General features: G+C 54.4%; 1 protein-coding gene across 7 annotated transcripts in view; it reads left to right on the top strand.

Annotated features, from left to right (window-relative positions):
* MYLK (myosin light chain kinase) overlaps positions 1-15,558 on the top strand; it is a 203,415-nt gene that overhangs the window by 162,782 nt on the left and 25,075 nt on the right. For all 7 annotated transcript variants that reach the window (XM_077884311.1, XM_077884310.1, XM_077884309.1 and 4 more), the window contains 4 exons: positions 830-1,132; positions 9,651-9,683; positions 9,780-9,873; positions 11,147-11,350. In XM_077884311.1, the coding sequence (XP_077740437.1) occupies positions 830-1,132; positions 9,651-9,683; positions 9,780-9,873; positions 11,147-11,350 (634 nt within the window). The remainder of the gene's footprint in view (positions 1-829; positions 1,133-9,650; positions 9,684-9,779; positions 9,874-11,146; positions 11,351-15,558) is intronic.

The raw sequence follows: 15,558 nt of genomic DNA on the forward strand, positions 1-15,558 counted from the left end.
CTGGGTGTGATTTGCTACCGTGGTTTGCTTTGGAAATTTTCTCATTTTCTAATGGTTCTAGGAGGATAAAAGAGGTAGGGTAGGAGTAATATTTTATGCATTATAAAGTCAGAAATAAACCCCCACAATAATGATGGTCATGGCTGCTCACGCCAGCCACTTTTCCAAGAACTTCTCACAACCACCTTGTGATCCAAGTGCTACCGTTCTCCACGTGGCTTACAGACGAGGAAACTGAGGCCCAGAGAGGTTAACAAGTAATGAATGGAGACCGAGCCATGTTCAAACCCGGATCTGTCTAACTTCAGAGCTCACTGTGCAACTGTGCCGCTCTCTGGGGGCAGGCGCTTCCCAAGTCCCAGAGAAAGTGAAGACTGGCCCTCGCTATGTCACAGGCCACTGGCCTCGGGCCTGACGGAGACACACGCACACATTAAATTCTCTCTCAAAACACAGTTTTGATGGGAAGCAGTCCACGCCTTCTGGGCAAGCTTCCTGGGTCTGTTTATTCAGAGAAATATGTTTAGGACTGAGGCAAAGTACAGGAAATCATGACTTGTAGACTGGAAAACTAGCCTCCCCCAAAAAAGAGAATTCTTTTCTGGCAAATAGGTGTTTGTGGGGCTTTCTGTGGAGGTGTGATTGTGCATAGGTGTGACTGTGACCGTGAGGAGTGGAGAGCCAGGACCAGGGCTGTCAGCTTGGGTTCTCTGGGCTTCTCTTCCAAGTCAAAGCTAATTCAAAAAGGTTCCTTCCCTGCAGCTCTTTTTTTTTTTCTCCCTCTTGCAATTCTGAAGACTTGGGTGATGTCGTGCTTCTCTGTCCCCAGACAAACCAGACCCCCCAGCGGGCACACCTTGCGCCTCCGACATCCGGAGCTCGTCGTTGACCCTGTCCTGGTATGGCTCCTCGTATGATGGGGGCAGCGCCGTGCAATCCTACAGCGTCGAGATCTGGGACTCGGTGGACAAGACGTGGAAGGAACTAGCCACGTGCCGCAGCACCTCTTTTAACGTCCAGGACCTACTGCCTGACCGAGAGTATAAATTCCGCGTGCGCGCCATCAACGTGTATGGAACCAGTGAGCCGAGCCAGGAGTCTGAACTCACAGCAGTGGGAGAGAAACCGGAGGGTAAGCTGCCTTCCTTTATCACTGGCCTGACATCAGTGTGCATGGCTTACCTTGCGTATGTAGAAGCCTGTACTGAGAGGGGTGCCGGGGACCGAGAAGATGTCAGCGACAGCTGCCAGAGTCTTTGGCAGTCTTGATTTCTGGGGTTGTGATGCTCATCCATTCTTTTTTTTTTTTTTAAAGATTTTATTTATTTGACAGAGAAAGTGTGCATAAGCAGGGGGAAGGGCAGGGAGGGCAGAGGGAGAGGAAGAAGCAGGTTCCCCACTGAGCAGGGAGCCTGACATCAGGCTCAATCCCAGAACCCTGGGACCATGACCTGAGCTGAAGTCAGCTGCTTAAATGACTGAGCCACCCAGGGGCCCCCAATCCATACTTGAAAGGAAGTACCTGTGACCCTTCAAAAACCACTGAACCAGCAATTTTAGTTCACTGTCACCAGGAGGCGATAGTGTGTTAATCAGGAGCTCAGTGCTGGAACGCAGGAGCTCCCCACGAACCTGAAGTTTCACCTTCCCCCTGTACCCACCTCCCTCCTTCTCTTGCATTCCTGTCTCTCTGTCCACTCAGTGTCAAGTTCTTGGACACAAAGATCAGACAATGGGCTTAAAATCTAACTAGGACAGTGAGTATAATGAGATGGGAAACACATGATTCTAGCGGTGTAAACAAAGAGAGGAGGGGACACAGCAGAAAGCATGAATAAGTTTGCCATCAAGGTTGAGGAAGGCCTTCTAGAAGAGGTAAGGAGTCTTGGGAAAAGGAATGGGTTCCCAAGGGGCAGGAAAGATAAGGAGAGGCATTCCTCACGGAGGAAGCAACATGAGGGAAGGTACAAAGTGATGGAAATGCGTGGCACTCTGAGAAGCGTGTGTGTGGCCAGGGCATATGCCGTGAGAGACGGAACAGGAGGAAGTAATCCTGAAGGGCAACGTAGGTAAAATTGTGAAGTTCACCAAAGATTTCCAGGGAGGGGATTGATATGATCACATCTGTGTGTGTGTGTGTGTGTGTGTGTGTGTGTGTGTGGTGTTGTTGTTGTTTATCTATTTATTGAGAGAGAGAGAGAACATGAACAGAGAGTGGGGCAGAGGGAGAAGCAGACTCCACCCTGAGCAAAGAGCCCAGACTTGGCTCGACCCCAGGACCCTGAGATCATGACCTGAGCTGAAGGCAGACACTTAACTAACTGAACCACCCGGGCCCCTCACACCTTTTTAGAAAGAGAATTAGAGGAAAAGTAGAGCTTTGCTACCCAAAGTGTGGTCTGGACCAGCAGTCTTGGGATCCCGGGACTTGCTGTAAGTGCAGACTCTTGGCCCCTCCACACCCTTGGTTCCTTCTGAACCTTCATTTCAACATGATCTACCCCCATGGATTCAGATGTGTGTGACAGTTTGGGAAGCACCCAAGTGGAGAGGGGATGACTCTGGAGTTGACAAGATACCAGTTGGGCCTCTGTGGTGGTGTAGTCTGGGTGAGGGATGGTAAGGGCGTGAACGAAAGCCTCAGCTTGTAGAACTAACCATTCTCAGTGACTTTTTGGGTAGAGTTGAAGGAAAAATTAGAAGAGTTCAGGGTGACTTCCAGTTCCTGGCTTGAGTAACTGGACACAAATTTAAGAGCCATTTATCATTACAGTTCTCGGTGGCTAACGTATATCAAGCACTTGCTATAGGCTAAGAGGGTGTTAAGCACTTTATATGCATCTTTTCAGGCATCTAACAATGAAGCAATGAAGTAGCGACCGTTACTACCTCCATTTTATAGAAAGGAGAAATAGGTTTATGGGGTGAAGCTGCTTGCCCAGGATCACAGAGCATGTAATGTAAATGGTGAGCTGTCTGACCTGAAGCCTGTATTCCTTTAGGAGCGGTCAGGCTGCCTTCTAGAGACTTGGAGGTTAGGCAGCAGGGAGTCCTGGAGAAGACACAAGTTCCCATCTCATTCCTGTGCAGTTGAGTGGCTAAGGGCTCTAGGTTCAACAGTCTTCAGACTACTGATTGGTTGAACCTAGAGCCCAGGAGAAGGTTTAGGTTAGAACTACAGATTTGGGAGTCTTCAATGTTTAATGGATCATTAAAGCCATGGTCATCGATGAGCTAACCAAGAGGGTGGTAGGAAAGTCAACAGGGATATACCAGAATGGAGGAGCCTGCAAAACCAGAAGGAAAGAAAAAAGAAGGCAAAGGGGGAGAGCACCAGGAGAAGCTAGAGCCATGTCGAAGAAACGCAGAAGGAGTAAGTTGCAGCGAGGCCTCAGGGAACAGCAGCCAGCGCCAAATGCAGAGAGATGAGGACTCTCAGACGTAGCCATCCTTGCGAGTGAAGTGCAAAGCATTTCTGCGGGTGGAAAGTGGTTGCCCTGGGGGGTAAGGAATAAGTGGGAGAAGGAGACGCCAGGAGTGTGGAAAGTGTATGATGTGAAGACAAGCAAAAGGGTGCCGTGAATTTAAGATGGAGAAGAGGTTGGGGGCAAGGAGGAGGGACACCAGGGGTAAAGACACCCCAAGAGAGATCGCTTCACGGAGTGAGACAGAGAGGAGCTGGACAGGGCCAGTGTGAAGTCACCACAGGACTAGAGGCCTCATGAGCACGGAATGGCCATTACAGTTTGATGCCCTTCTTTGGCGAAAAAAAATTAGATATAAAATAGATAGTAAGACTCTACTTTCTTATTAAATGAAGGCTCCAGAAAGAAATTTGAGGATGCCAGAAGAAAACACACCAAATTTACAGTGTTCTGGATCTAGCCCTGTGTTGGGGGCCTTCATCCGGTGAGCTCTGGAGCTCGGGAGCCATGGAGGTGTGGACGCCAGCCCCTGGGTCAGCCCCGCTGGGCCTCCCTGCAGCTTCCTGGGCTCCCAGACTCCTGCCCACTAGCTGCTTGCAAATGTCTGCTGGGGGAAACCGGGTAACAAAACTGCCATCTGCTGCCCTCTGACCGCCCCCCCTTTGGAACCAGCAGAGTGGGGAGTAAGCAGGTTATGTGGGGGCTCCAGGATGGCCTCAGTTTTATGTTTTTAGCATGTTGCACTAAGGAATATGGAAGGAGATAATGTTGCGGAGAGAAGATGTTCTTTAGCTGGAAAGGGAAGCTACTGGGTTCTCTATGGAGGAAACCAGGAGAAACTGTGGAGTCCCTCATAAATCCCATACTGAGGACCGCAAGGTGTGGCTCCCCTGAGGCCTGGATGGCAGCTCCCAGGGCTGTAGGGAGAGTCTGTGGGGACAAGGGGCTAGGGCAGCTGGGTTCCTGGGTTCCCTCCGGGCAGGTGGCCTTTCCCTTCCTCCCTGCAGCCGGCAACCCCCTGCTGTGGTCCTCTGCCTCTCCTCCGAGGGCCCCTCCTGGCTGGGAGCAAACAAAAGGAAATGCAAAAATAGCCTGTGAGCCAGAGGAGGGGTCCAGGCCACCCAGGGCTTCCAGGCTGGAAGCTGCTCCCACCTGCAGGCCCAGCTGCATTCCTGGGGGGCAGGGGAGGGCAGAAGGGTTGTCAGGCACGAGGCCCGAGGGGCAGAGGATGGCGGGGGCTGGGGTGGGGGGTGGGGGGGTTCCAAGCGAAGCCCTCTGGAGACTGGTCAGATGCTTGCTAGTTATTGCCTGGGTAGGTCATCTCTCTTAAACTGTAAAAGGGAAAGGGCCCTTGGAGGAGTGGGGTGTGTACGCACGTGTGTGGGGGCTGCATGTGCTTGCACACGTGCATGCGTGTGTGCAGAAGAGGCACGAGGGCGATGGGTGTGTAGCCCCTCCCTGGGGGCCAGTGGCCAGTGCCGTTCATCAGAACGGCAGAGCCAGAGCCCCGCGAGTTTGGATCCCCCTTCCCCATTGCCACTGGTACCCCTCCCGCCAGTGCCGCCGCAGCTTGGGTTTTCCACTTCAGCTGGCCCCCCCCAGTCTATCCCTGCTAAGCACCCCAGCCCTCACCCTGCCTGCAGTACCCCCCCCCCCCCCGTGCATCCCGCACCCGTCCCGTGTGCCGGCACTGTTCCGGGTGGTACAGGACAAAGCACGCGTGTCCCCACCCGGCTCTGTGGGCCAGAGCCACTGCGAGACTAGACTCCCTAACCCAGCTCAGCTCCCCTCCTTGTCTCCCCAGGCCCCGGCAAGCAGAGCCACTGCCCCCAACCACCAAGCTTTTAGGTCTGTCCCACCCTACCTGGGGCTCTAACGCTCCAGGCCACCCCTTGTGCTCCTCACCCTAGTTCTAGAATATATATAGTTGTTTGCAAAACAGCTGTGAGAAAGGCTTCTGGTGGAGCGAGGGCCTCCTGCAAGCCTGAGGGCAGTTAGAGACGCAGAGCCCCTGGGGGCAAGAGATGGGGTCACCGGCTGCTCACCCGGGCGGCTCCGGGGCCTCTCTGGGGCTGGGGTGCCCTCTAGTGCCCACTGGGCGGACAGCAGCCCTCGGCCCTGGAGAGCTTGGTCCCTCTGTCCAGGGGGCGGCCTGAGGAGCTCATCTGGACGTCCTGAGCTCTGGTCCTGTCCCAAGCACTACGCCAGGGGCGGCAGACGCATCTATTTGCAGAAATGCCTCAGAAGCATCTTCCAAGTAGTTCCCGTGCTTAGCTCGGGGCTCTCCTAGCTCTTTCTGAAGAGGTGGCTCTTTTAAATGCCTTGTTGACGTCCCTCCTGCTGCAGCTCAGCCCCTGTGGCGGAAAGATAGAAACCAGGGGGTCGCCGCTCCCTTGGCTAATTGAACTGCGACCTCCCCACAGCTCCTACCCTGCCCCTCTCCCTGCGGCCACGTCCCCCTCCAAGCAGACTGGAGGCAGAAGGAGGAGGGAAAGGAAGAAGGGGGACACCTCAGCCTGGAGTCTTGGCCTGTTTCAAGCAGAGGAGAAGTCTTGGTGGACCAGTGAGCCAGAAAGAGGGCCATGAATTCCCCGAGGATGATCTAGGTCCCCACCTCCCCAGCATCAGGAGAGCATTCCGCATCTTAATGCCAAGGGAGAAAGGCAGAGGTGATGGGCAGGTGTGGTGTTGTGGTGAGAGCAAGAAGGCCAGCTCTGTCCTTTCTAGCTGGTGTGCAAGTGGTGTGCGTGCCCCCTCAGGGTTCCCAGCAAGACGCCCCCTCCGTGTGGCCATTGGAGAGCCCGATGGCTGGTGCCCCCGTGCCAGGGAGGCTCAGGCCGTTCCTCCTAAGGATGCCAGGCCCAGAACCCTGCCTTCTCCTTTCTCTCTCATCCTGCTGCTCATTCCACACCAGGACGAGTGGCATGGGAGCAAAAAGAAGAGGGGAGGGCGCCTGGGTGGCTCAGTGGTTGAGCGTCTGCCTTCCGCTCAGGTTGTGATCCCAGGGTCATGGGAGGACCCCACAGGGAGCCTGCTCTTCCCTCTGCCTGTCTCTGCCTCTCTCTGTGTGTCTCATGAATAAATAGATTTTAAAAAAAGAGAGACAAAGAAAGAAAGGTGACACTTCACCGGGTGAACACTCTCAGATGGGGGCACCAGGGATCAGGACACTGGGCATCCCCGACAGTAAAGGTTGCTGTTATTATTGTCAGTATGTTGTCTCCAGGGCACAGCCCGTGAGAGCATCCTTCGTCAATGGCTTCAACCCCCTTGCTTCCCTTAAAGCCCTGTCTGAAGTGCCATCCTTGCACTGCCCTAAACATCTGTTGAACCTATTGTGGCTCTTATGGTATGTCTTGAGAGGTGACGTCCTACGTCTTGAGATGCAGCCTTCGTCCTCTGTGAGGCACGACATGAAATTGTTCCCTCAAGTTACGGTATTATTAGTTGATAAAAGTCTGTAACCTTAATCTCACCCTTGGCCATCGTGATTTTTAAAAAACCGGTATCTGGGGCGCCTGGGTATCTCATTCAGTTGGGCATCTGATGCTTGGTTTTGGCTCTGATCATGCCCTCGGGGTCCTGGGATTGGGCCCCATGTGGGGCTCTATGTTGAGTGTGGAGCCTATTTAAGATTTTCTTTCCTTCTTCCCTGCCCCTTTCCTCTACAAAAAGGAAGGGAAGGGAAGGGAAGGGGGAAGGGGGAAGGAAGGAGAAGGGAGGAAGAAAAGGAGGGAGGAAGGAAGGAGGAAGGAAGAGGGGGAGGGAGGGAGGAAGGAAGGAAGGAAGGAAGGAAGGGAGGAGGAAGGAAGGGAGGGAGGAAGGAAGTAAAGGAGGAAGGGAGGGAGGAGGAAGGAAGGAAGGAAGGAAGGAAGGAAGGAAGGAAGGAAGGAAAGAAAGAAGGAAAGGAAGGAAGGAAGGAAGAAAGAGAGGGAGGGAGGGGGGAGGGAGGGAGGGAAGAAGGAAGGAAGGAAGAAAGGAAGGAAGGAGGAAGGGAGGAAGGAAGGGAGGGAGGGAGGAAGGAAGGAAGGAAGGGAGGAAGGAAGGAAGGAAGGAAGGAAGCAAGCAAGCAAGCAGGCTACATGCCGTGTATCTGCTTCAGACTTCCCCCTCCCCCCCAGAAAGGACTCACCCTTTCTGCCACTGCCCCTTCCAGTGGCTCCCCGCCTCCCCGCCTCCCCGCCTCTCCGTCTCCCCGTCTCCCCACCAGCCCTCCCGTGACTAAGCGCCCGCAGCCCTAGTTTCAGCAGCAGACGCCCCAGGCCCTGCTGAGTGCAGAGAAATAGGTCCCGCTTGCGGCCGGTACACCCCCCCACCCCCACACCCTCACCCCCCACCCCCCCACACACCCCCACCCCACACACACCCCCCACACCCGCCGGGACAGCATCTGTCGCCCAGAGCACTAGGCTAAGCACCTGGGCTCCCACGCTTGGGTTTTAGCTCGATGCCCTAAGGCCTGTTACCCCAGGAATGGAATAATCCAATTCTGCCTGCGCTGTGACTCCTTCCAGGTGTTGCTCTCAGGTGCCTCCCGATTACCCGTGAACAGACAGGGGGTCCCTCTCTCCGCTCAAGGCTCAAGTCTGAGGCCTGAAGACCGGGTCAGTTAGGCTCGCGTCCCGGCGCCATCTGCGCAACCCCAGCACTGATCTCAGAGTTCCCATCGCTCTCACCCTTTTTACTGTCCCAGGACTTTTTGCCTTCCTGCAACAGAATATTCTTCTCCGTCCCACTTATGTTTAGTTTCTCATTTCATCAACAGCATTTTAAGGATTCCAAACAAGGGGCGCCTGGGTGGCTCAGCCCGTGAAGTGTCTGCCTCGGGCTCAGGTCATGGTCTCGGGGTCCTGGGATCCAGCCCCACCTCGGGCTCCCTGCTCAGCGGGGAGTCTGCTCATCCCTCTACCCCTGCCCCCTGCTCCTGCTCTCTGTCTCTCAAATAAATAAATGCAATCTTTAAAAAAATAAAATTTTTAGAAAGGACTCTAAACAAATCACAGCCTCTCTTGCTGTCCCTTATCACACCCTTTCCCCCAAGTCTTATTCACACTCACACACACCCCACACACACGTGCACACGCTTGCGCCTTTGTAAAATCTCTGGCCGCTCTCTCTGACTTCTCTCAGGTCTTTGTTCTGTCTCCCCAGGAAACCTGCCTTGTCCCCATCTGTCAGTGGGACGTAGCCCACATTATGACTAAGGAGCACAAGACACATCACAAAGCGTGGCATCTAGAGCCATCCAAGGACACTAGAAATCACCTAAAAATACAACTCCCTCCTTTTGCAGATGAGGAAACTGGGACCCAGAGAGGGAGAGGCATGGAGCCAAGGTCCAGAAGCCATAGGGGCTCCATAGGGACAAAGCTATGCCTAGGCAAAGGAAGGCCTGGGGCTCTGAAGTGGGTGGCGCTTGCCTGTCCCCTCAACACCCCCCACCCCCGTTCACTTCTGACGTATCCACGTGAGCAACCACGTGGGCTGCTCATGTCCATTCTCGCCAGATCTCTTAAACACCTGCTGGTTTCACTGTGCGCCCTCAGCCCCACCTCCCCGTTGCGTTCCAGCATTTCCTTTAAGACACAGCTCAAGGGCTACTTCTTCCCAGAATAAAGGACTTCAAGTTGCCCTAGTTGGTATCAACTTCCTGCGCTGTGTATTCAGTGTGTCCTGTGATAGCATGTGCGTGATCCCAGAACACCTGGGATGGAGATTCCAAGTACACCGTAAGCCCTGAGAAAGGACAGATCGTGCCTTCTGCGTACTTTGCACACCCGCAGCAACTTCCAAGATACCTGTTGCATGGCTGGGGTCCCATGTACCTTTATCCATCAGATGGATGAATCGGTTTGATGCTAGGAGTGATTTAAGTTGCTGACTTCCGAGCCAGAGCAGAAAAGGGCCGGCGCGGTTGTTTGTAGGTTCTGAAAGTCAGAGAGCCTGGAAGCGCTGTGAAGAAGGGCGCATCTAGGGGGTCATGAGGTCACAGAGGGAGGGATGGAGGGAAGAGCTCGTAGAGAAGCTGCCGGGTAGGCGAGGAGTATCCCTGGCCCTGCTGCCGTGAGGACTGCCCCACCCCCATGGCCATACCCAGAGCTCCGGGCCTCATGGTCGTGGGCCTGGGAGGGCTGAGGCCCGACGAGGCCCCCAGCAGGTTCTGTTCTCCATGGGCCTTCAGTACTAATCGCTGTGTCTTCTGTGTCCCTCCCTGTCTCACCCCAGAGCCGAAGGACGAAGTGGAGGTGTCGGATGATGGTGAGTGTTGGCTTCCTGTCCTCAGGTAGACTCGAGGGGTGGAGGGGGCGCGAGAGGAACCTGATGGCTCACGCTCACCTCACCCCCACCCTGCAGATGAGAAGGAACCTGAGGTCGACTACCGGACAGTGACGGTCAACACTGAACAAAAAGTGTCCGACTTCTATGACATCGAAGAGAGACTAGGCTCGTAAGTGGGACAGGAAGCACCTTTTGGGTCCCCAGGGTTGTGATGGTGCAGGTCCCATCGTTGAATTCCGTTGCCTTTCCATCTGTTCCTGGGGGTTGCTGCCTTCCCACGCTGAACCCCCCTGCAGAAACAGGTGGCACGGACCCCGTCAGCACCCCGCCAGAGCATCCCCACTGGGGCCCTCTCGGCTGCTGCTTGTGCACCTGGCTCAGCTCCATGAGGGTGTTGAGCAAGCCCCTTCCTTCCCTGGGCCTTACCCCACACGGGCTGACGAGGCACTGGATCTGGGTCGGACCATGTGAGGTCACCTTCCGTGTCACCTGTGGGAGTGAGTCGAGCCTGATCCGTCTCACTGTTCCGCAGTTGTAGCTTTAGGGCATCAGGAAAACGCACCCCCTTGAAAGGTACAGCTGCTCAGCGCTGCTCACTTTATGACCCTGGTCCACACTGTTTGCTCTGGCCCTGCCCTGGAGTGTGGACGTCCTAACCCTGAGCCCCCTCCAGCAGCAGCAGCACCCAGGGCTGTCTGCCCCCCACCTAACTGTCCCCAGAGGAGCACGGTGGAGCCCAAGAGGGTAGGGCTCGGGTTTGATTTCCAGGAGGTTTCTGGGAAATAAAGGAATGACACCAACCTCACAGCAGTTGCATACGAGGAGTCTGCACCCCCCTCTCCCTCAGTGGATGGCAGGGGCCTTCCTGGGGGTCTCCAGGGGACCCGTGTGGACCGTGGAGCAGAAGGAAGGCAGCCACTCAGAACATCTCTGTAGTCCGGGAGGACTTCGTCCCCCCGACTTCATAGGACTGTCTTCAGGGAAGGGGAGGGAAGTCCTTCAGCCAAGGTGGAGGCCTCAGCCCAAGGAAACCATAAGCTCAGAAGAGTAGCAAGCCTGGGTGGTGTTTGGGTGGGGACGCGGGCCTGGGCGTGGGCTGAGGTTGACAGCTGAGGGAGAGTGGGGCTGTCTGTGCTGGAAGTGCGCTTCGGGACCTGGAGCTCGGGCCGGCAAACTTAGAAAAGGGCCTTTCCTGGCCCTTTCTAGACTAGTCTAGGTTCCGTGGGGCTTCCGGGCCACGTGGCAGCTACCACTCTGCCTCTGAGACGCACAAAGGGGCCGGGGGTACTATGCCCACGGGTGGGCGTGGCTGCGTTCCAGTCACATTTTATTTATAAAAAGAGGTGGGCTAGATTTCTCCCATAGGCCCTCATTTGTCAGCCCCAATTTCATGGAAAGCTTGGCTAAATTTGCCTTTTCTCTCCCGCTCCTTCCATTTGCAGTGGGAAATTTGGACAGGTCTTCCGACTTGTAGAAAAGAAAACTGGAAAAATCTGGGCAGGGAAATTCTTCAAGGCATATTCAGCCAAAGAGAAGGAGAATATCCGGCAGGAGATTAGCATCATGAACTGCCTCCACCACCCCAAGCTGGTCCAGTGTGTGGATGCCTTCGAAGAAAAGGCCAACATCGTCATGGTCCTGGAGATGTGAGTGGTTTGCCGTGGGCCTGGGAGCCCCTCGTGAGGCTCCCCCGCTGCCCGCACCCAAGCCCCTCCGGCCCGAGGCGGAGAGCCGCGCAGGTAGGGCCGCGGCATGCAAGACGCTCCCCACCCCGCCCCTGTGGCCCGACGGTCCCCACTCGGGAGAGCAGAGCTGTACACAGTAGCACCCTAACCGCTGACCACCAGCCCGCAGCAGCCCCTCCCTCATTTCCACAACCATCTGGCAGGTCTTTGAGGACCCCTGCCCCCTTTTCACCCGCATGTCCCTGTGAACGTGCCAAGGTAACCCCTAGGCTCCTTCAGGGGCATTCTGACCTCAGGGTGACTTCGGAGTAGAAGGGGAAGCACAGGGCAACTTCCTGAATGGCCTTCAAAAGAAGAGGGGCCCAGGGCTGGGGGCTTGAGGTGTGGGAGTGTAGCCCTTGCTCCTGTCTTGCTGTGCTCCGCAGGCCCCCACTCTGTGCTTGTTTGTACTCTTGACTTCTCACCAGAGAGTAGAGTTTTCAGGGCTGGGTTGTTGTTGTTGTTGTTTAAGATTTTATTTATTTATTCATGAGAGACACACAGAGAGAGAGGCAGGGACACAGGCAGAGGGAGAAGCAGGCTCCACGCAGGGAGCCCGACGTGGGACTAGATCCCAGGTCTCCAGGATCACACCCTGGGCCAAAGGCAGATGCTCGACCACTGAGCCAGCCAGGCATCCCCATAGTCACTAGTCTAAATTTTTGCTTCTTTTCATTCACCGGTTAGGAACATATCAGTTGCTGGTGAGCTTGCCTCCTTCCCCCTGCTGCACGGGAGGTGCTTGTGTGCATCAGCCACAGTTGACTCCAGCAGGTCTCCTTCTGAGAGGAGGTTGCACGGTCTCCAGGCCTTCACTTTCCCAAACAAGCGGTGTTTGTAACCTTGTACGTGCATCTTTTCACTCATGCCTGGGTACATCTGTAGGATAAATTCCCCGAAGTGTGGGCGTGCTGGATCAAAGGGTATGTTCATTTGAAATTTTCAGAGCTGTTGTGAAACTGCCTCCAGCATCCTTGAGTTGCTTGTCCTGAGCTTCACCTCAGTCCTGGGGGGAGGACTCTATCATAAACACCTCCCTTCCCAGGAAAGGTGAGGCCAGGGAGGTCTCCCCCCGGCTTGCGGTGTGACTCTTCTCCCCTCACCCTGTGATCGCTGTGGCTCATGTGCCTTTGGGAAAGCCAGAGTGGGCCGGGAGCACAAACTCCGAATACAGCGTGAGCATGAGAAGCCTCACGCAGTCCCAGCTCTGCCTCTCCCTTCTTGCGTGGCCTTGAATGAGCTGCTCGGCTTTGCCAATCCTTAGTATAATGATCATCAGCAAAAGGGGCCGGGGGGGGGGGGTATAAGCTGCCTCGTGCATAATGTGGGGATTAAACGGAGTCACGTATTCAGGCGTCGTGCTCTATAATCCGGACTTATTCTTAGTAGCATGATACAGTGACTTCTTCTGTGTCATGGTCTTTTTTTTTTTTTTTTTCCATTTGAAAATCTTTGGTGAGCGTTTTTTTTTTTTTTTTTTAACACACAATGAGGTGTCCTAGAGCAAAGCCCTACCGTTCAGGAAACCTGGAGTCGGGTCCCGTTCGCTGAGCTGCGATTTTGTCATTATTAAATCCCTCCAGCGAGGAGGCGTATTTGGATCAGACTCCCTTTCGGTTCTAAAATTCGACACATCTGTGGAACTGTAAAGGACTTAAAACCTGCACTGGTGTCTTAGAATCTGCTCTCAATTGGAGAACTCACCTCCCCGCTTTCGGGAAGGAGTGTCTGTGGCCTCACTGATCCCATCCTCGCAATGGCCCTGTGGGCTTGCAGTGCTTCACATTTATTCCAGAACAGGTTGCTTGGTCCAGGCGGTGTGGGCGTGCGGGGACATGTGAAGAAATGTCTCATGTTTAGAAGTTAAGCCTCGGGCAAGTTTGTGAGAGGGTGCGGGGAGGGGGGTAGAGGCAGCCAAGCCTGGGTGAGGCCGGGCGGCAGCACCAGTGGGCACAACACCATACTTAGCGTGGAACTGGGAGTTGGCAAGCCGGATGGAAAAAGTCGAGAGAAAACGTAAGAAGGCTTCAGCTGGCCTGGCTTTCGTCCCTCCTCCCCACGCCTCCCCTGTGGGCAGGAGCAAGTCTGACAGGCACAGATGCCAGCCGACTCTTCTGCACTTGGGGTGAGGGGCTTGGCCCTTGATAGGAGCTCACCCAGAGTGGGGGTGCGCTGGCCCTCCATCTGGATGGCCCTTCCTGCCTAAACGGACTGGGTTGGCCGTGACAGGGCGCAGGCGGGCGTCCAGGGGCCCGGGTAGCTCTTCCCCGTGTTCGATAGAGATACTGCGATGGAGAGAAGGACAGTGCCTGGTGATGCACAAAAAATGAAAATGTCCTCCAGGGTCCCCTCGTTCAGCTCAGCCACCGCTGACACAGTGAGAAATCAGAAGCAACGTACGTCTTGAGCCTTTCTGACCTCGGCTTATGGGACCAGCCACAGGCCCCCGTCTTTATAGCAGCGTTGCCCGGACACAGGGCTTCCCTCGGGCTCCTTTGGGAGTGCTCAGTACGAGTTAGGCTGAGTCACCCACTGCCCACCTCACTTTTGTGCTACCATTGGCAAAATTTATCAAAGAATTTCCAGCTGGCTGCCATGAGACAAGGAGTGGAGAGGGTCTGGGTATGGAGTCCCCCGAAACACCATTCCTCCTGGCTGCCGGCGAGGGCCCGCCAAAGTCTACATTTTGAGGCAGATAAACTTGATCCCTTGGGATTGTGTAGCCTTGGTAGTAGGTGTTCATTCACTCATTCACTCACTCCCTGTTCATTTACTAAGCATAGGTTTCCCCTGGCCCAGTCTTGGCGCTTGGCATGATTCCATCCCTGTGGGTGGCAGCTTCTTTCCACCCATAGTCTTGAGTATTTGGAAGAGAAACCTATGTAGAACCATTAATCCTGTTTCTGTAATCCCTTCCATCCTGGGAAATGGACTACGGGAACCGCTTTCAGACTACGTTCAGATGTATCTGAATAGATTTGAAGCTACTTAAACTTCTATTGAATAGGTCACCTCTAGAAATGCAGTGGCAATTACCTCCATGGCTCAGATTTCTACTACTCATTGCCTTAAATATTCCCAGAGGCACTGCAAATAATGGTTGCTTGCTTTTCCAGAATATCTTAAATTGAAAAGCGCACATTTTTGGGGGGCAGGCACCTTGTCGGTGCCAGATATTGCCAGGTATCAATAAAGGGCTTAGAGATGAGCCAGACCTTTCCCACACATGTTCCCAAACAACGTTAAGCCAAGGCAGACCCGATACAAAAAATACACAGAGAAGACTGTGGAAACCCAGGGATGGAAAGATCATTTTATATGGGGAAATTGGGAATGATTTCTCAGAGGAATTTCTTAGTGAATTTCAGCTGGCCTCCCTGGGGTGGCTCTTGTGTAAGCCAGTATTTCCCAAGCTTGCCCCAATCCTAAGAATGACCCATATTAACATATGGGTTTTCAGGCCCCTCCGGAGATTTTCTAAATCAGAATCTGCAGGGGAAGAGCTTGGGAGTCTGTATTTTCAACCAGGGCCCCAACTGACTCTTTAAAAAAATAATAATAATAATAATAATAAAGTAATTAACATTATTGAGCACTTGCTATGTGCCAGGCCCTCTTCTAAGCACTTTACCTGTGTTAATTCGCTAAGTCTTCACGGCACCCTGTGAGGCGGTACCGTTTTTATCTGCACCTTCCAGATGAGGACATTGAGGCACGGAGATGGTAAGGATTGTGGGAGGCCTGAGAATGGAAATTTGAGTTTGGCTGGGAGCCTTGGTGGAGAGCAAGGGAAATGGAGGGCTTGAGGACAGAGGCGCCACCTGCTGGGCGCCCAGGGACCTCCTGCTCTGTTGGTGCTTAGGGCGTTGGTTCTCGCGCCCCAGGGGTCGCTGGCACAGCCTGACCTTTCCCAGCTCAGCCCCCCCCCACCCCCCAGGAGAGTGTCAGCCTTGGGAGGCCCACGGAGGCCTCATGCTGCGCCCCAGTCTGTCTGTCCCTCAGTGGGTCACTGACAAGATCCCCCGCACTCGCCACACGTTGTGAAATGGTCACGAATGTGTGCTGAGCACCTACTGCGTGTCAGGCTTGATGCTTTACTAACGCATCCTTTAGTTCCTAACAACTCTAGG

Source organism: Canis aureus, chromosome 35, assembly GCF_053574225.1.
Source record: "Canis aureus isolate CA01 chromosome 35, VMU_Caureus_v.1.0, whole genome shotgun sequence".
Classification (NCBI taxonomy): domain Eukaryota; kingdom Metazoa; phylum Chordata; class Mammalia; order Carnivora; family Canidae; genus Canis; species Canis aureus.